This window comes from Adiantum capillus-veneris, chromosome 16, assembly GCF_014529385.1.
Source record: "Adiantum capillus-veneris isolate H3 chromosome 16, ASM1452938v2, whole genome shotgun sequence".
Classification (NCBI taxonomy): Eukaryota; Viridiplantae; Streptophyta; class Polypodiopsida; order Polypodiales; family Pteridaceae; genus Adiantum; species Adiantum capillus-veneris.
In genome coordinates this window covers 29,987,803-30,008,969 of record NC_140946.1, presented here as the reverse complement: position 1 = coordinate 30,008,969, position 21,167 = coordinate 29,987,803, and the positions used below count along the sequence as shown (strand labels likewise).

The 21,167-nt window shown below is 48.1% G+C and overlaps 1 protein-coding gene across 1 annotated transcript in view; it reads right to left on the bottom strand.

The window, feature by feature from the left end:
* LOC147438790 (IMP-specific 5'-nucleotidase 1-like) overlaps positions 1-21,167 on the bottom strand; it is a 38,853-nt gene that overhangs the window by 549 nt on the left and 17,137 nt on the right. Inside the window, exons 5-7 of the mRNA XM_086484763.1 lie at positions 951-1,032; positions 340-357; positions 110-239 (exon numbers count right to left, since the gene is read on the bottom strand). Coding sequence (XP_086340889.1) covers positions 110-239; positions 340-357; positions 951-1,032 — 230 coding nt within the window. The remainder of the gene's footprint in view (positions 1-109; positions 240-339; positions 358-950; positions 1,033-21,167) is intronic.

Genomic DNA, 21,167 nt, shown 5'->3' with positions numbered 1-21,167 from the left:
ATACTGCTTCAAGCGGAATGTTGCAGAACCAATGTGCTTTTGAAAGCAGCATATTTGTGATCGCACGTTAACCACCTTGAGACTCAAAAGCTTAATTTAGTGTACTCACAGGATCGGGCATTTCGATCTTGTTGCAGCATCATTGCCGCTTATCGTGAATCGATCACCGACATGCAGCATTTCGCAGGGCTTTTTCTTCAAGTACGTCATGAGAGCCCCCAGTCCAACAGACTTATTCCCTGAAGAATCAAATCGAGTTGATGTCAAAGTATCAGAACGCTGATCAACAGAAATTTCTGCCCTAAACAGTTCAAATTGCTTGAAAGCAGGTGGCCTTACCTACATCCACAAACACATCTGCAAAAAGATAGAAAGACAGACGATTAGTATCTGATTTTGTTTAAAACAAAACCGAAGTTACACACAGATACTCAGCAAGACGGGGCATTAATCCAAACTCATTTCTGAAACGATACATAGCTACATGGCCTTATGAGTCAGGAAGTGAATCTCCTAATCGATGAAGTCGGGTGCTCTTATTTGCATCAAATGAAACTCACCACCAATTGTGTTAAAAACACCAAAGATGTAAGCTCTTTAAGATGACAATTTTAGTGACTCCTATGCTTTGAGAATTACAACCCTCTGAAAATTGAAACAAAGATCTTGGAGGCATATTATTCAAGCATCCAATCTCAATACCGTAAGGTCACTATGTGCAATGATATTTGTACAACTTGTTTGTGGCTTGTGAAAGATCTACCTTACAAACATATATATGAAAGACTGTTGCTTCAATTGATGGTTCCACTTACTTGCGATTGTCACTCATAACTTAGGTATGGTAAGGACTTCAAGCCACAAGCAATAAAGCAGATAATTCAATTCCAATATGCTCAAGCAATAAAGAATATATTTCAAATTACGAAATTCGAATAAGCTAACCATACCTTTTCCTCCATTGAATGCACAGAATGGAAGCTTTGCACCAACAAGTTGCACTTGTACTGTCAAAGCCATTTCCTCGAGCACCTAATCCAAATCAAATCAGCTCCCTCCCTCCCTCTCTCTCTCTCTCTCTCTCTTCTCTCTCTCTCTCTCTCTCTCTCTCTCTCTCTCTCTCTCTCTCCTCTCTCTCTCTCTCTCTCTCTCTGCCCATCTCTCTCTCTCTCTCTCTCTCTCTCTCTCTCTCTCTCTCTCTCTCTCTCTCTCTCTCTCTCTCTCTCCTCTCTCTCTCTCTCTCTCTCTCTCTCTCCTCTCTCTCTCTCTCTCCCTCTCTCTCTGCCCATACCACCCTTTCCCGCTCAGTCCCCCAGCCCCCCTTGCTCAGCGCCCCCCCCCCCCCCCCCCCCCCCCCCCCCCCCCCCCGTCCGCTGCCCCCTCCTCATGCTCGCTGCCCACCTGCCTCGTGCTCGCTAACCACACCCCCCTCTTCCGCTCAGCCCCCAGCCCTCCTTCTGCACTCAGCCCTCCCTGCCGACTGAGCCCCTTCTCCCTTGCCCAGTCGCTTACACACACACGCGCACACACTCTTTCCGAACCCACACACGTATACCCACAATCCCCCACGCATACATGCAAATAGGATGGAAAAGTGAGGAGGGTGCGGCATCTGCATCCAAAATGGCCTCCCCCGTCCCTGTTGGCAAATAGGATGAGCAAAAGCCACTTTCACGGTGACCAACAAGCGCCTCGCCGTCTTTGAGGACGAGATGAAGGCTTGAAGGAAAGAAATGGACGAGTGGAGGAACGAAAAATCAGCCATCCTCAAAGAACGAGATACGATGAAGCAAGAGATTGACGCACTCAAGGCAGAGGGACCGCTCACCATGTGAAGAGGGAGAGATTGCCAAAGTGAAGGAAGCAAAGAAAGGGGAGCTCACAAAAGCCATTGTCGAGACCATCGAGATGAAGACAAAAGCCATGGCCAACTCCATAGAAGGGAAGATGGAAGCCAAGGAGGGATGGGTGGAGGTGGTACGTAAAACCTCCGCAAAAAAGTCAAAGAGGAAACCCAAAAGGTGAGCACCTCCTTATACAAACCATAATAGACGAGCAGCAGCATTTTAAAATTCTGCCCCCCCACAGCCGGCCTCCCTCCCTTGCCGGCAACCCACAGGCCTTTTGAAAATGCTGTCGAAGTTCCCTTCTTGCTGAGCGTTTTAAAACGTTCGCTGTCAAGCAGTTCCAAGGGCGCGTCCTTAACAGCGTTTTGAGACACCTTGTGCATCAGAGAGGCACCCCCCTCCTGCGCGTTTTGAGACGCTGCGCTTAGCAGCATTTTCCCAGCCAGCCAGGCAGCGCCACCCTCTCTCCTCTGCACGTGTTGAGATGCTGCCGTCAACGGTGCCCAATCCCCCTCCCGATTTGCATTTCAAAACGCTGCCAAACGCCAGCAGTTCCCCCCTTTCCCTCTAAAGCGTTTTAAAACGCTGTGTCCAGCGGCTTGCAAAATTAACCGCGAGCCCAAGAGAGGGGCATCAAAAGAGGCTCTATTGATTGGCTTTGGGAAGTCTGAAAACCCAAGTGGTGAAGCGGTTTGGGAAACGGCGAGGCGAGCGATAGTAGAGGGTGTGGAGCGACTTGGCAGAGGTGGGGGATTTTATCGGCTTGGTTCGTGCGGCCAACTTTGGAGTGCGAGAAGCTTCCCGGAGTTCTAGATCTTGCAACTTCACAATGGCCCCGCCTTGCTCAAGCGCCAACGACAAATTGAACGGGAATAACTACGCTCATTGGAATTTGATTATGCGACTTTGGTTCTCACGGAAAGGTTTATGGGATGTTGTCGACGGCTCGGAGCCTCGTCCCACACGGGATTCCCACAATAGGTACACCCACCTTGCTTCAAGCTGACGAATATCTCAAATCGTGTGTCGATTGGGATGCGGCTAATGCGAAGGCAATGTCGGCCATTGCGGAATCTCTTACAAAGGACTTTTCTCCATCTATTCAGACCTTGAAGACTGCCAACAAAATGTGGTTCAAGCTTGTAGGTATGTTTGATCGGGATTCTACGATGTGGGCAGTCACTCTTCTTGGACAGTTGTTTGCCATCCACTTTCCCCGAGGAAGTTCCATGCAATCAGAGTGCACTGACGAGTACCCAGTTAGTTGCTTTGGTTTTCACGAAGTTGCCTCAAGAGTAAGAAACAATGGCCAGGACACTTCGGCTACAAGTCACGAAGGAAAAGCTGGGATTTGATGATCTCAGCTCTTTTCTCATTGAGGAGAAATCCGTGTTGGTAACTCAAGGCAAAATTCAGATTTTTGAGAAAGTTGAAGCACATGGTGAAGCACTTGCTGCTTCGGATTCCATAAAGAGGACAAAGTACCGTTGTTACAAATGTGGAAAACGTGGTCATTTGGCCAAGGATTGCAAATCCAAAGGCAAAGACAAAGATTCTACAAAGAACAAAGGTAAAAGCAAGCATCAGGAGGAAAGCAGTGATAGTGACTCAAGGAAGGACAGCAAGGAGGCTGCTGGTGTGGTGGTGACTACACTGGCATGGACTCCCACCTTCTAGTCACATGAAAATCGGTGTCACCACTAGCTTCAGCCACAGAGAGAGGCTTGTGAGTGGTAGAGAGGGGCAACCACATGCTCCCTATATTTAATTTGGACCCTTGTATTGGAGTTCAAGTTATTGATATTTGGACCCGTAGGTCGGAGTTCAATGCCCATGCATCTGGCAGGGAACTAATCAGACGTCTAAAACACTATGGATGGGCTAGCCAATTCATTGTTGTTGGTCAAATTATGGACAGGATGTGTTCCAACAATAAATTATCTTAGAGTTTTATATTTTGGACGTGATATGTTCACAGGTCATGAATGGGGATTATTGGACGTAGTATGGTCTGCAGTTCAAAGTTTCTACAAAGGCAACCGATGCTCAAGATGGTATTACTTTCAGGTACAAAGTTGAGGAGAGCAACACCGAGGTGTATCCAATAGTACAAGGCCTTCTATTGGGGTGTCCATGGTAGCTGCAGAGAGGGTGTTAAAGTTTAGGCATCTCAAGTGAACTGCCCAATGTGATCCCATTATTTAGTTTGGCTTTTAGGTATTTATTCTACTTATTTGTCAAAGTCTTGGGTAGGGCAATTTATTGGGATTGCTATATAAGCAACCCCTTGCCTCCATTGTATACACATTCAGTTATCCATTGCCAAGGTTGATTGGTTCAGGAGACTCTCTCTCTTGTTCTATCTCTCTCTCTCTCTCTCTCTCTCTCTCTCTCTCGTGCTCACTCCCCTTGGTCTCTACGCTTCCGCATCTCGACTTTGACAAGGACACCACCAAGAAGAGAGCTCTCATCCTCCACTTTCCCAATAAGGTGGAAAGGACTACCTTCATGAGGAAGAGGGTGGCATTGCGTATACTACACAAGCCACCCATATACCGATGATCTCACAAGTATGTAGATTGAGCATCGATGGGCATGTATGCCCCGAGTACTACATACCTACAAAGAGGGCAAGGGGTAGAGACAGTCGGGTCATCATTGATAGCAAGGCCACTGACTAGGGACTCGCGGCCTATGAGACACCTCATGCAAAGATGCACATGGCGGTCTAGAACTGTAATGGTTCCTTGTCGACACATCCAAGGAGACTAGAGGAGGTGATGGATGATTGAGACCTCATTCTACTCATAGAGACACATGAGAGCCCAAAGAGAGGTCTACATAGGGTACAAGACTATTAGTGGGAGTCTCTACATAGGTGGTGTACACGGCACAATACTTCCAGAAGCTCTAGTGAAGTAGCAATCCTCTACCGTCACTCACTCCACAGCAAGATACAAATAGTAGCAACACGACCAAGACGCACGTTACATGTGGATGCCGCTTGAGCTATTTGAGGAGCACATCCTCTACATTGCCATTTACTACTTTGCACCCAACGGATCCAGATTTGCACAGACAGGAGGAGGAGAGAATGAAGACTCCCACACACACATGATGGGGAAGAGGAGGATGACACACACTCACCATATGCATGATCATGGAGTACTCCAGATTGGGGAAAGTCTTTCTTATGGAGACTTCAACGCCAAGACACAAGGCAGACAGTGTGACATTTATGACTTTGACGACCCAAAGCTACTCTCCACCATGGAGCACACACGGGCAGAGAAGGCCTCCACAAATACCACTACACCCACACCATACGGACGACATCTGATCCGTTTAGGATCACAACACCGTCTTGTTATTTATAATGGGATGGCACAATGGCCATCATCCGGGGGCTTCACATGTATACCGCCATCACTACCAAGAGGCAGTAGTACAATGGATTCTGTCATCGGCTTTCACGAGGCAGCCCACCTACTCACATCCTACCACCACTACCTATTGGGGCTGACCACACATATCTTGCTCTCTCCTTCACTGGTTCACCTATCTCTCACACACCACCTACATATACACCACACCACCATACATTTCACTCATGAGCTAGCTAGAATTTAGTATTTACTCATCCCACATATATGAGGGGATATACACTCTTGAGTTAGACACAACACTAAGCCACACTCACTAGCCAACTCTCTTCTGTCCTACATACTTCAGCCCTCAGTTGCTTCCCACACATCAATCACAGTGGCCGACCTCCACCTCTTGGGACAATGCCCAGAACCAATGGTACAATGGGGAGTGCAGAAACCTATACAAACATCTACAGGCTCCATGAGCATTGGGGAAGATAACAGAGAGCGATATTAGACGACAGATGAAGGCCATCACACGCCGTAAACAACGGGACTTCGAGGAGGCACGGGAGCTTCAGCTTTACCACCTCTTCATGAGTACACGCTGCGCCATAGCATGGAGGACTCTCAGAGAGCCACGTCCCACCACCCCCTCGGAAGACCCACGCATATGGCACGACTATACGGAGCGCCTATACTACATCCCTGGACAACCATTGATCCCGAATCCATTAGACTCTTGCCCCACTACTTCGACCTTCTTCACATCTAGTATGGTGGAGAGAGCTATCCGACTCCTACAGCATGGCCGTTCAGACAACCACACCGGCCTACAGACTGATCACCTGACCTATGCCACAGACACCATAGTTACATGGGACGGCGGGCCGGGGTCGGGAACGGGGACGGGGACGGGGACGGGGATGGGACGGCAAAAGTCAGGAAACGGGGACGGGGGTCGGGACGGCAAAAAAAAAATAGAGTTTTTTTGGCATTTTTTGACCTATACACATGCCACACACATAGAGCATTACTTTGACCACAAATTTACACTAAATAGACCAAAGAACATGAGTCATATAAACGCAACTGTGCTGATAAAACATCGAGAAATGAGGACCCAAAGGGTGGCTTTTATAGCCATTGGGGTGCTTCAAAGTTCAAACATATGGCTATTGGAGAGAAACTAGCCTCTAGAAATGATCACGTTTTCAAATTTTAAAAAATTTCTCTCCCATCCCCTGCCGTCCCCTACCGTCCCCGAGACGTTTTGCTTGTGTTTCCACTTGGCAGCCCTTTTTCCGTCCGTCCCCACCCGTCCCCGTCCCGGAAATGGGCGTCCCCCGTCCCTAGGGTCCGTCCCCTCCGTCCCCTGTGACTATGGCAGACACCCTCTCCCCCCTTGATAGCACGTCCCTTCAACCAAGCCTTGGTTGAGGGTGAAACCGGCCCGTGGGGCGGTAGGCATTGGCTTTCACCCAAAATTCTTTACTTTAAACACACACAAAGTACTCTGCAAAGGTGACCTGTAACGGGGATTAACACCTAAGTACACACATGGCTCGGAAGCTAGAATGCTCCGAGCAGACGCCGACAACCTGTAGGCCCCAAAATTGGCGCCCCTTTCGATATTTCTTTATTCTTTAACAGTGGGAATAAAACCTGTGATCTCCTACAAGCTGCCCCGCACAATCTAGGCTAAGAAACATGTCACAAGAGACATCCCAACCCTATGTGTCCGTGGACAAGCTACACCAAGGTTCCCGTCAATTCAGTCAGTTTAGATTAGCAGTGATTTGGCACTTTTGTGAGTCTATTCGTAGACCGTGCATGCCCAGTCACTTAGCATAGATGCATATCCTCCGGTTGCACACAGCATGATCATCGGAATTCCCATCAGAATCCATTAGCATCAGTTAGGGGAATTTTCCAGTGCATTTAGCTTATTTTCCTATTTATTGGGATTTTCACTTATTATTTTTTAGTGACTTTCCAACACAAGTAGGTAGGGCAATTTTGCTAAGTTAATATATAAGCAAACCCAAGTTAGCAGTAATTGGCAGAAGAGGCAGCAGGAGCTTCCCGCTCAACAGGCAACTTCTCAGCAGTACCCCCAACGTTTTGGATCCCCATCCTCGCCGGGCAAGTTCCCATCCTCGCCGTTTTCTCAGCATCAGCCATCGCCATCAAGTCCAACCCTTTCTAGCGTTTGTTCCCACTTCAGGCAGTCCCCAAAGTCCAGCGTTTTTGGGATTGCAAAGCATCAGCAGAATCAGCGTTTTGACATCAGCAATTTCAGCCAAGCTAGCGTTTTTGCTGGCGTTTTTGCATTGCTGCAGCGTTTTAACTTTCAGTCCCAACCTGCCGCCGCAGATACACAGCATTTTCAGCCTTTAGCAAGGTAGCATATACATCCCAGATTGGTTGCAGAAGTTCCCCCATCTTTAGCCCAAGAAAACACAGCCAAAACAGTCATTTTCAGCCACTGAAACGGTCCCGAAATTCAGCGATTAGAAGATCTCAGATTTCAGCCACCAAGTCGTCGTCGTCGTCATCGGCATAGTCCCATTGCATCAGTCCATTGCATTCGCATTGTACACCTTTGTGCAATCAAAGTAGACCACTCTTGCCGACGAGAGTGGGGCCTTCGGAGGAGGGTTTTACAACCTCTCGGTGTCGTATCTCTTCTCTCTCCTACTCTCAGTCTCATTCATTTGCACGCACAATATCCACTCACTTTGTTCGTGACCACAGCACTCTACAAGACGGAAAGCTCTCTCTTTCCCTAAGAACTAAAAGGAACCTTGAGCAATAAAGATCACTAATCTTGAGAAAATACAACATTCATTCCGTTGCACCTAACATTGGTATCACAGCTTTGGAAGTGTTCTGCATTACTCAAGGAAAGAACCACAAGATTTTTTTTTGCTTGTTGCGATTGCACGAACCCAAGTTTACTTGGGCGTGGCGATTCCTAATCGTGTTTTGTTGAAGAGTGACAGGAATCCCAAGAAAGAACGGCTTTTGTCCAGCCTCCCCTTGTGTCTCTTTTCACTCATTGAGAGCGGACCGTGCACTTAGCGGCCGGCCAATCGACGTGAGGTGGGAAAAAACAACCTTGGTGTAAGCGCAAGGCCGCCAAGGGGTGCGCCCGCAGAAAAGAGTAGAACTCGGTTGAAGAGAAGATCCTTCTCCAACGCGATTTGCAAGCGAAAGAAACCTCAAGAACCCCAAGAACCCAAGACCCTCAAGACTCAAGAACCCTAGATTCTCACGAATCAAGGACCTCAAGAACCTCAAGACCCTCAAGAACCCAAGTTCCTCGCGAACTTCAGAACCCAAGATTATAGTGCATGGTCGTCGCCCGAAGCGGAATGGATACTTCGCATACAGGCGATGAGCATGAGAGAGGCGGCGAAGATTTTTCCCCACCAGGAGACTTTTTCAACCCTCCCCCTTCACCATCTACGCCACGAGTTGCACTCACTCCTATGGAGATGATGGTCAAGTCGATGTTGGACATGATGGCACAACAACAAGAAACGAATCGAGTTGCATTGACACAACTCGCAAGCAAAGCAGAAGCACAAGAAGCCAAGGACCGTGAGCGCAACGAAAGAAACGCCACTCTTACCGCAAAACAAGAAGAAAATCGCCTTGCTCAGGAGCGTGAGCGCATTGCTCTTGCCGCAAAACAAGAAGAAAATCGACTTGCTTTCGAACGCGAGCACGATGAACGAGAGGCTCGGAGATTCGTCATCAAGAATTTATTTCCCACATTCTAGCCTCGAAGACCGAACCACCCAATGATCGTGGGAGTTCGTTAAGTGGCGCAAGCCACGATGCGGATTCCAACCATCCAGTCACAGAAAAGTTGACTTTCAGTAAGTATGACGGTAAGATGGATGCTACAGTTATTCATTCTTGGTTGCACCAATTTAATGCTTATTTTGCGACAACTAAGAAGACAGGAAACAACAAAGTTTTGATGGCAGCTATGTACCTTGCCGGTGATGCCATTAATTGGTACCACGCATGGCAAGAGGCACAACTAGCCAGCCGCGCACCTTGAGGCAGCCGACGATTTCACGCCCCTCTCTTTTAGTTGGGCTGATTTCCAAGACAAGCTCAAGGCGCGGTTTATGCCACCTCAGTATCTTGCACGATTGAAGGACGATTGGCGCGCTCTCAAGCAAAATGGTATGCCGGTCATGTCTTTTTCTAATCATGTTTTGCAGCTAGGTACCCAACTACGCATGTCGGATGAAGAGCGCAAAGAGGCTTTTCTCTTTGGATTGGACGAGTATATCAAGTACGATGTCGAGGTATTTGATCCAATCGATCTCAACAAGGCAGTAGCGATTGCTCTCGCACAGAAGATGAAGCACAACAAGGGAAAGCCTAAGGAGAACAAGACTTCCCCAAGTACCTCGCAGACTCCTCAGAACGGTAAGAACGGTAAGAATGGTAACAATGATAACTCTTCTAACCAATCTTCCAACAGTCTCTCATCAAAGAATTTTTCCAATAAATCTAAGGGTAAGGCTAACACAACTGCTAAACCTAAGCTTACTCCATATGAAAAGGTAGCACAAGGAATTGTAAGAGGGTACATCACGTCGGAAGAACAAAGCACTTATTCTAAAGAAGGTCGTTGTTTTCATTGTCACATTAAGGGTCACATAAAAAGAACATGTCCTAAGCTTGAATCGAATGAATCTAAAGAACCCACAGCACACACTACATCTATCAATGCAATGAATGATAACACGATTGTGCCCAAAGTTTCTCAGGACCCTCCCGTTGATGATTCTCTCATTAAATGTTATGGTCGTACGTCGGGGCACCGTTTTGTCATATTGTTTGACCCAGGTAGTATCCATGATGTGATCAGTTCCTCTCTTGTTGAGATAGCCCGCCTCGAAGTTAGTCCGAGATCTCCTATCGAGGTCTCTGGCTTTCGTCCTGGTATGGACGCTCTCATCACCGAGGAATGCCTTGATGTGTTATTTGCAATTAAACATACTGCCTTCACTAGAAGATTTGTTGTTTCTCCTCTCTCAGGATATGATATGATTTTGGGTATTCGATGGTTTCGTGATAATGACGCTCTCATGGATTTTCTGACTAACACTATAACTCTCAATGCCAAAAGTGATTCTCCTATTGTCATTCATGGAGAGGACATTGCTCATTCTCCATCTCTCATTGCTAATATGCAGGACAAGATTGACACGATTCAGGAGAAGGAGACTCTCTCAATCTCTTTTTCTCCACAGCATGACACACAGGATTTGCATGATTATGAGAAGCATGATTATTTGATTGATAATGATTTGCATGAAGATTTGGATGAAAAAGACAAACATGATGAATTGCATGAAGATGATGTGATTGTTCACAAGGATGATGTGTTAGTGGATGCTTTTTCTAGCGAAGCTAACCTCGTTGTACATTCGATCAATCACCAAGAATCGATCTTGGCTTTCGAGTCGAGGTCCACAGATCCCCCGCAAGAAGATTCGATAGATCCCGAAGAAGCAATCTTGGCTCTCGAGCCTTGGTCAAAAGCACCCTCACAGGAAGTATTGTGTGTTCGCATGATTGATACGCACGCATTGTTCGAGTCTTTCATTCGTGAAGGTTTCCTGTATTTTAGTCAGCATCGTTATGTGATCCCTTTTCCTAGGCATGACATATTGTATGTTGAGCACGTTTCTATCATGGATGAGCACGAATGTATTCGGAATTTTCATGAAAAGTTGAAAAGTTTGTATGTAAGGAAGTCGCATTCCATGTCTCTTCCTTGGCATGACACAGTTTCTGAACGAGCACATGATTGTATGAGTACCAAGCATGGGCATTTCCATTGTGATTTGCCACAGTTGATTGGTTTCGAACAAACAGAAAAGATTCGATCGCATTGTTTGCATGTGTTTGATGAACGGGTTGCCACTCCGTCTCTATGTTCATCGACATTGCATACACAGTCTTTAGAGAAGACAAGATTTTTTTCCTTCACTTTACATGGAATGGGTATGTTCATGGTTTTGTGTTGGAGATGGTTTCAAGAATTTTCAGCCATGGAGATTCTTGAAGACGAAAGAAGCAGGACTCTAGACGAAGTTGAAGCATCAAAGGAGCCACAAAAGACTTTGAGTCACTTTTGGCGCGGCCCAAAGAAGCAAGCGATGCAAACCTTTATGAAGTTCAAGTACCGCACGACTCACACATCAGAGTGGGCCGGCGAAGAGTCCCTTCCAGGATTCCGGATGATGTTGGCGATCTACCTCAACACCATACAGTTCGGTACCAGTACCTCACTTTGAAAAGGAGGGGATGTCACGTGACACATCCCAACCCTATGTGTCCGTGGACAAGCTACACCATAGCAAGGTTCCCATCAGTTCAGTCAGTTCAGATTAGCAATGATCTGGCACTTTTGTGAGTCTATTCGTAGACCGTGCATGCCCAATCACTTAGCATAGATGCATATCCTCCGGTTGCACACAGCATGATCATCGAATTTCCCATCAGAATCCATTAGCATCAATTAGGGGAATTTTCCAGTGCTTTAGCCTATTTTCCTATTTATTGGGATTTTCACTTATTATTTTTAAGTGACTTTCCAACAAAAGTAGATAGGGCAATTTTGCTAAGTTAATATATAAGCAAACCCAAGTTAGCAGTAATTGGCAGAAGAGGCAGCAGGAGCTTCCCGCTCAACAGGCAACTTCTCAGCAGTACCCCCAACGTTTTGGATCCCCATCCTCGCCGGGCAAGTTCCCATCCTCACCGTTTTCTCAGCATCAGCCATCGCCATCAAGTCCAACCCTTTCTAGCGTTTGTTCCCACTTCAGGCAGCCCCAAAAGCCCATCGTTTTTGGGATTGCAAAGCATCAGCAAAATCAGCGTTTTGACATCAGCAATTTCAGCCAAGCTAGCGTTTTTGCATTGCTGCAGCGTTTTGACTTTCAGCCCCAACCTGCCGCAGATACACAGCATTTTCAGCCTTTAGCAAGGTAGCATATACATCCCAGATTGGTTGCAGAAGTTCCCCCATCTTTAGCCCAAGAAAACACAGCCAAAACAGTCATTTTCAGCCACCGAAACAATCCCGAAATTCAGCGATTAGAAGATCTCAGATTTCAGCCACCAAGTCGTCGTCGTCATCATCGGCATAGTCCCATTGCATCAGTCCATTGCATTCGCATTGTACACCTTTGTGCAATCAAAGTAGACCACTCTCGCCGACGAGAGTGGGGCCTTCGGAGGAGGGTTTTACAACCTCTCGGTGTCGTATCTCTTCTCTCTCCTTCTCTCAGTCTCATTCATTTGCACGCACAATATCCACTCACTTTGTTCGTGACCACAGCACTCTACAAGACGGAAAGCTCTCTCTTTCCCTAAAGAACTAAAAGGAACCTTGAGCAATAAAGATCACTAATCTTGAGAAAATACAACATTCATTCCGCTGCACCTAACAAAACACCTGTTCTGGCCCGATTTCGGCAGCATAACTTTACTAGGACGCTTCACAATCAGTATCCCCACGCAATAGGTGACTTTCCCGACGCATATGGACACTTTGCAAAACCTGGCGAGAATCTGCAGCACGCTGAATTCTCTGTTTTCTGCCCCGAAAATGCGCTAGTTCACCTGTACAACGGTCCCCTCGCGTCCCCGAACCTCCTGGGGGTATTAGGGTCTGTTCAGGGCCGAAACCCTAAACCTCAAAAAATGCACAGCAGGCTGTAATTCCCTGTTTTGGGCTCCGTTTCGCGTGCCGGTCGCATCTGTAGCAAGACCTCGAGCTCTCGCACTTGTAGGGCTACTTGCCCTTTAAATCGGACGAGATTTCTGGCGTGAAACCTCTCCGAATTCACCTGTACCTGCGGGGGATTAGCCGCTAGCTAATCCAATACCTGTGCAAGAGGCTCTTGCCTCAGCAATCACGCATGAACCCACATAACTGTACATTGGTCAAATGAAAAGCCCACTAGTGGGGCATAACATACTGCTCCTAGGGGAGAGAGAGAGAGCAGTGCGTAGCGTGCAGGGCATCACTCCTGGCACCGCACTGTACATAAGGGGGAAAGGAAGCACTCCATAGCTCTTAACGTGTGACAAAATGCATAATGGAGCTCCTCCCAGCTTAAATTTCAGCGCCCATTTTTTTGGACGAGGCAAGTGCACAGAAATGTGCCACTTGGCGCATTTACAAGCATTTTCCCGTTTCGGGTTCGCCGCTTAAAAAACTCCCAACTAGTCGCCTGGTTGACTTCGCGGTAGAGTTGTAAGATGTTCCCCTAGTCATACCGGAGGTAATGACGCGAACACATTTCACGGCCCAAAATAGCAGTTCCCTAAATTTTAGGAGATGCTACCGTTGGGCTCCCATTGGTGATCTGACCATCAATGCCCACTAAGACCGCATCCAAAAATGCAATGTAGCCGAGCTGTCGGGTACTTTCCTTTGGTGACCCCATCTTGACATTGTACCTTCATTGAGTTCACTTCCTAGTATCCACCAACTTGCTAAGTGCGATAGGGGTACCTACATGATCTTGAACTGAGCCTAGACATCCTTTTACTTTACGAGTTCCAGTGCCGACCAACTTCCCGTCTGCGGGTGAAACTACCGTTCACATTGGCCATACAATGTCCGACCATTTGCAACTTCAAAAAGAGGGTCTCAAAAATTAAACAAAAATCATTAGAAAGAAACCAACAACTAAGGTTAGTAGTTGCCACGTCCTCGTGACAGAGGGACTACTAGAGGAGTGGACTATGCACACCATCATGCCTATCCACAAAGCCGGGGACACCCTCGACCCAAGGAACTACAAGACTATCATGATTGATCACACATTGGCCAAACTGTACGGCGTAGTTCCTGAGGCAAAGCTTAGCATACATGCAGAGGCATCGAGTCTACAACCACCAAGACAGGTGAGTTTTAGACGCACTTTCTCAACTATCGACCACATCTTTGTGCTTCGCTATCTGATTGATGGAGCGAAGGCACGGAAGAGGAGGCTCCATTGCTGCTTCGTGGATTTCTGCAAGGCCTTTGATACTATCCCTAGAGAGAGAATCTTTCAACGACTCCAAGAGCTACACATACCATCGGAGATGATATGGGCCATTCATTCTCTAAATGCACAAGTCACAGTAGAGTATGATGCCCACTTGGACTATCACATCCCATTGCTAGCACCATTGGTGTGAAGCAAGGCTGCCCCCTTGTTAGTCCCTCGCCAGATCAATCCTACATACATGAAATGACGCAAGCCAAACTCACACCTACACACTCGTAGTGAGCGGACATTAGGCTCACCTCCCAGCCATTGAGCCAATATGGGCTAGCCTTTGCCAGAAGGGTCGGTGTCCCATATCACCAAGCCCACATTAGTATGGGCGTGCGGGCAGAGCTGCCAAGGGCCTAGAGTTCAAGTGTGGTGATCACACAAGATGTCTCACAAATGAGACTCAAGTCCTATTTATAGGACTTCATAACCAAAGGGCCCGGTTCACATTGGCCAGACATACGGTAGACGCCCATCTTGATGTCTGGGGACGTAACACTTCCCCGGCTATGTTAAATTGCTATCCTCAGTAACATCCTCGGTTATAAAACCAGGAAAACGATTTCTTAACGATCTAACTAATTCCCAAGTGGCTTGAGATTCAAGACGATGCACTTGATCAAATATTCAAGGTACGAAGACTTGCGAGACTTGCAGAACCTTTGATCAAGAACCGATTTGGGTTCAAGTGGAATATAATGGATGGTATCTTGCAAGTTCGGGACTTCCACGAGAGGAATCACTAAGTCATCCTGCCCCAATCGTTCTTTCAGACGGCTCACATGGAACACGGGATGAGCACCAATGCCTTGAGGCAAGGCCAGCTTGTAAGCAACACCGACAGCAACAGTACAACAAAATGCCCAGCGTTTTTGCAACAAGAACCCAGATCAGCCCCTAGCGTTTTTGGATCAGCCTGGACCTCAGCGTTTTTGCAATTCCGTCGCGAGAAGGCAACAAGAAGACCAGCGTTTTCAGTTTTCAGCAGTTAGCACCCGCAGTAGAAGTCCCGAACCTCGCAGATCTCACCTTCCCGCAGCAGATCCTCAAGCACGGTCAGATCCCGCAAAGTTTGCAGTTTCAGCCCGGAAAACGCAGATTTCAGCATCTGCGTTTTCAGCGCGTCGTCGTCGCATCGTCGCCATCGACATCGTCACTGACATAGAGTCAGAATTCAGCAGATAAAGATTTGCAGATTTCAGCCCTTAGCATTTTCAGATTTCAGCCCGTCTCGTCGTTGTCCTCATCGTTGTAGACATCGTCGGCAAGTCCAAGCATTGTAGAGATTTGTGCAATCATAAGTAGAACGCTCTCGTCATAGCGAGTGGGGCCTTCGGAGGAGGGTTTTGACAAGGGTTTTGACAACATTCTGGTGTCGTATTCTTCTCTCTCTATCTCTCAATCTCAGTACCTTCATTCATAGTGTTCATCCACTTTGTTTGTGATCACTTGCACTCTCATTAAAGGAACGGAAGGCTCTCCCTTCCGTAAGTAAAAGGAACCTTGAGCACAGTTCAAAGCACTCATCTTGAGCAAAGTTCAACATTCACTTTCGCTGCACCTTACACCGAGTCACAGCACAACCTCAGTCCATTGATCGTTTCGACGTTTCGCATAATGGACCACATATGGATGGTCTGCGGGTGACGTGTCGAGCTTAAGTGTCTATACCACACGAGAAGAAAGGAAATTATAAGTAGAGTTTTTGTCGAATAAGACCGTCACAACGTGGCCATTGATCTCTCCTTTAACGCGGAGAAGATCATGCGGGCTAAACACAATCTTGTTAATGCAACAACCAAGGCAACTACGCGCGTTTACATGAAAAATCTCTGAATCAAAACAAGGCAAAGTACCTCGATTGTCCATGGCATTTACCGAAGTACTCGTCGGTGCGGAGGTAGACGGATTCCTCTTTTGCTTGGGACACGCCTTATCGCCGCGGAAGTGGCCAATCTGGTGGCAGTTGAAACAACGATTTTTCTTTTGATCCTCCATGCAAGCTGCCTTTGATTTGCTGTCATTCTTGGATTTCTTCCGCAAAGGGTCGAACGACGGACTTGTGGCTGCCAAAGCATTCGAGTGTCATTCTTGGATTTCTTCAGCGGAGGGTCCGACGACTGACTTGTGGCTGTCGAAGCATTCGAGCGCTTGAATTTTGACGTGGAGGGACCATGGCAAGGAGTCTCCCCATCCGTGAGGCCACCTCCAGAAGCCACCAAGGTATACATACATACATATACATATATATGGTCACCCCACGGAGTGCCACGTGTCAGCAAGATAAGTCCCATATGCACAGGCCTGAGCAGGAGTGGAGGGTATAAGTACTGCACTAGGCGTCATTTCAAGTCAACGAGGTAGAGAGAGAGCCCTTGAAGCGCATGGCTAAGGCGGCGGGGTCGCCTTGCTCGAGACGGGCGCTGCGTTGGCTCTGCAGGCTTTGTCGAGCGGACGGCGGTTCTGTGTTGTCGGGCGGTCTTGCACCGCTGCAGTGATGACGTGGCATGTCCGTGCTCGGGCAAGGTCCAACGGCCCAAATGGGCGCTAGTTTTTGGTTGAGGAAGGGGGGGGTCCCACCCTTGTCACGACGCCATGACAACAAGGGGTGCCCTCCCACGTGCCTTGGGACTCAAGCATGGCAATGTGAGTGCGCGATGCTGTGTCGCTCTGCTTCCATAGTGGGAAACAGGGCCAAAGGATACAGATCATCTTTATTTGCAGGATATGCTTAGCAGGTCATCGAGACGTTAAAAAAGTGTTTGAGGAGCTTTTTATAATGTGTCTTTTGCAATGATTTTGTAGAAGGATATGCCAATTATAGTACATCGGAAAGCATATTTAGGTATAAGGGTAATGATGGTGCACCCAAATCAAGTCGACCCGAGGACATGCTAGAAGCCGGTACATGGAGGTTCCCAAGCGGATTGCAAGGTACTTGAGAAGGTACTTGATGCAGTGTAAAGCAAATGCTATTCCGACATGTATGCCAAATGAGGTACTTAGCAGACCAAGGGTGTCTTCAAGCTTTGCTAGTCGAAGCTTAAGATTGCTAAAGGCTGGTGGGTTTCGCCGTCGGAAAGTGCCATGATGTGTGCAAAAGATAGTTGCTCAAGCTCGGTGACTTCAAATGTTTTTGTCTACTTGAAGTCCAAGTATGTTGTGGCTTGTCCATCGAGAGGCTATTACAAAGTGGATGCAGCTCAAAATATATTGTGGTTGTAATACTCTCGACGAGCTCTCGAGGTGGGCATGCACGCAGGTGTTATGAAAGGAAGCTAAGCACGTTTTCTTTAAGATGATAGACCAAAGGACTCGAAGGGTATACAAGAGGTAGAAGGTGAAGTCGAAGGATTAAAGCAAGCTTTTTTGGCAAACTTGAGGTGAGTAGTTGACGGCGTGGGAAAGGGGACAAAGCAAGAGTTAGCTTACAGCTATTAATAAAAAAGGAGGACGTCGATTGCATGTAGAGAAAAAGCCGTGAGCTGAGGAGATTTTGGGTAGCGCAAGGGGGAAGTCCGCAAGAAGGCGGCTATGAGGAGAAGAAGGGTGGTTTTTTCAAGTGTTGGGGGGGGGGGGGGGGGGGGGGGGGGGGGGGGGGGGGGGGGGGGGGGGGGGGGGGGGGGGGGGGCAGGGCCAACATCTGGAAGGCTGGCATTGCAGAATACAAGGAAGGCCACCCGTATTAGTCGAAGAAGGGCAAGCTAATGAAGAAAAGAAAGACCCGCAAGAGGGCTGCATGTGCCAGTTGTGGGGGGTGGAAGGTCGCTCTAGAGCAACTACAGAGCGGGTTGACACTGCCCCATAGGGAGCATCATCAGGAGGGGCCGCCAAAGGAGTTGGTTGGCCCGAGAGTGAGCTACTTGAGCGCGACTTGGCGTGGGAGGGTTTGGCCTTCATGTACCCATGCAAGCGCTACACTAGGAGGGCGCAAGCTGCTGAGAGCAAGGGGGGAAGGGGGGGCAAGGGGGGGGGGGGGGCCGCAGTGCATCTGTGCTGTGGAGGAGAAGGCATGAAGGGGAGCACCGAAAGCTCAACAAAGGAGGTGTAATTTGAACGACAATTGGAAGGCGGCATCAGTTGGCAGGAAAGGAGAGCCGGCTTCACTAGGGCCGTCAGGCTGGGAGATGGGACGAGCCACCAGGGCGTGTGGAGGATAATAAGGAGGCGAATAGTTGTTGTGACAGGCTACAAGAAAGGAGGGAGCTCGGACCTGCAGAGGGGAGCAGAGCCACATGCTGAGAGGGAGGTTGCTTGGGGAAACCCGGGTTTTGGGGGGCGCAAGGGAAAGGATGCAGCTGGTCGTAAGTAAGTGGCAGGAAAGGAAAGGCCGCAAGTTGGAGGAGAAGGGCCGTCAGTCGCATGGGGTGGTGAAAGCCGTGAGCTAGGGCTTTTGGGAGGAGTCTCCAGGGGCGGCACGGTCTAAGTATAGGAGTAGTGGGAGAACTGGGGAATCACAGGTTGAAGGACCGCCAAGGCATCATATGAAGGGCCGTTGAGGGGCCACCGTGTGCAGGTAGCAGGAGGTCACCATGGGGTATGCAGGAGCTGATAACCGCCATCTGCAAAGAGTTGATAAAGGCCATGAGAATGGAGGTGGGGGCAGCTAAGGAGGTCGAAAGAAGTCAAGTGGAAGGAGGGCGAAAAAGGGCTCAATCAAGGCTGGCTTGGGGGCTTATTGAACAGGTCCGCATGCGGCTACAGAGGAGGTAGCCACTGGTGCTATTGCTAGTATCCATTCATATGCTACAAGCAGATGTTATCTTTTAATCACACTCTTGGAGCTTCTATAAAAGGATATATTTATATCTCTCTCGTCTCCCCGTCATTGGTAAACTGATAGCTATGAATTCATAGCTCTCCTTCATGAAAAAGGGTATTGAAGACATGTTTTTGTAGAGGTTTTGGATATAGACAGTGTTGGGATTTGTTTCTCGGGATGTTGAAGGCTTTATTGGTGCTTCTACTGGCTTCTCTCTTCTTCGCGTGTGAAAATCGCATATTTGCTACTGGCTCCTCCATATACGCCATCTCTGCCAGACACGCTCTCACAGCCAGACACCTCGCGTGTTCCCGGCTAAATGAAATACACTCTGACAAATTGTCCGAGTGCGCGTCTCTCCAGGGTCGACCACGAAAGCACCGGGCTTCTGGCTGTGGACGGGGATGTAGTCTAGGTGCAAACCAAGGGTAACTAGTATGGTTAGGGCCCACTTAGTGCTAATAAGACGATAATAGAGGCGTTTAGAGAGAATTGCTAGAGATTAACACAGATCGAAACAGAGTTTATTGGCTAAAATCCAACTTAGAATAGATAATAACACTTAATTAAGCTGGCAAACAGAAGACGCTTCCATTAAACAAATATCTGAAACTCTTGATACAAATCGGTTGCATATGCCAACGTCGGTATGCCTGTTGATTTGAAATCCGCTATTCAGATAACCCCAAACCCGAAGAAAACAATCCTCATGTTGCCACAAAACTTTATCCTGCTTATCCCTTCTCTTCAATATTCCTCTGCCTTGCGAGCTCGAGAGAGCTTCCAAAAAATCCCTTCTTCTTTCAGTTGCTTGCTCCCCTTCGCTGCATCAAGCTCTCAAGAAAGAGAGAGAGCGAGAGAGAGTTCTCAGCCCTTCTTCCTGCCAAAAACCCTTGCTTCTTCCTCTTCGTTCTCTCCCAGAAGAACTCCCGCCCCTCTTCTTGCCTTGAGAAAAAGGAACAGCCTTCTCCTCCTCTTTCCTCGGCTCTCCAACCCCAAATTCTCCAAAAAAAACCTCGCTTCTTCTTCCTCTAAAAACTGCCCCCGAAACTGTCCAAAAATTGCCCTTAGGGCGCGTGATACCTCCACTTTTCTTAGCCCTTCCAACTATTTTTAGCTTCCTTCCCTCACCGTGAGGCCAGCCCCCTATTTTTCGCTCCTTTACTTCATTTCCAAGCTATTATATGCATCCTCCCGTATCTGGGGCACCGACGGCGCCGTCGATGCTCCCCCATTTCCTTCTCAAAAGGCTTGGCGCGTGAACTGCCCCAAATCGGGCGCCACGTCAGCATGCGATTTCCGCCAACGCCACTGCCGTCCCATCTCCGCGCCACCACTTTCCTCACCTAAAACCGCCAAGGTTGCGCCCTCACAGCGCACACTCGCCGCCCCCCATCAAGACGCCATAGCCCAAGAGCTCAACACCTTCACATGCTCCACAATGGGCTCACGCCCCCGAGTATATATCTCGCATGGTTTTTCTACGCACCCATATGTGGGATTACTTGCGCCACGTGGCAGGCCTATACGAATTCTCCCCCAAAGCCCCCCCCAAAAAACCACCAAAAGACTCCCAACCTTGCTAGCTTTAGGCCCCAACTTCAGGCAGCTAATAATTACCGCTCAAAGCTCCTTTTTCCAAGCTGTAAAGCCAAGCATGAAGACCCAATCTGTGACTTCCATCCGTACAAGCGTGGCCCCATGCCCTTCTCGTCGGGCCCCTCAACCAATGCACTAAGAACTGAGAAAATTATGCCTGGCATCACACCTCCCCTAACTGACCCAATTGCAACAGGCCATATTTTACTGGTCCAGACTCAATCTGAGATGCTGTCACTTTCTATCTGCTCCATACACCGCATAGAAGGCATGGAATCCCTGGCAAAGCTCCAAAATCATCAGATGGCACATCTACTGTCACAAGGCGGGCACCACATGCCAATAGAAAAGAGCAGACTGAAAAGAATTTTAGCACTTCAATAACAACTGAACTGAAAGAGAGACGACACGCGATACGGAGAGGCAGAATTCCACCCCAGAGAGTATTGGCCCCAAACCTTGGCGCCCCTTCCGGTATTTCTTTAAATTGCATCAACAC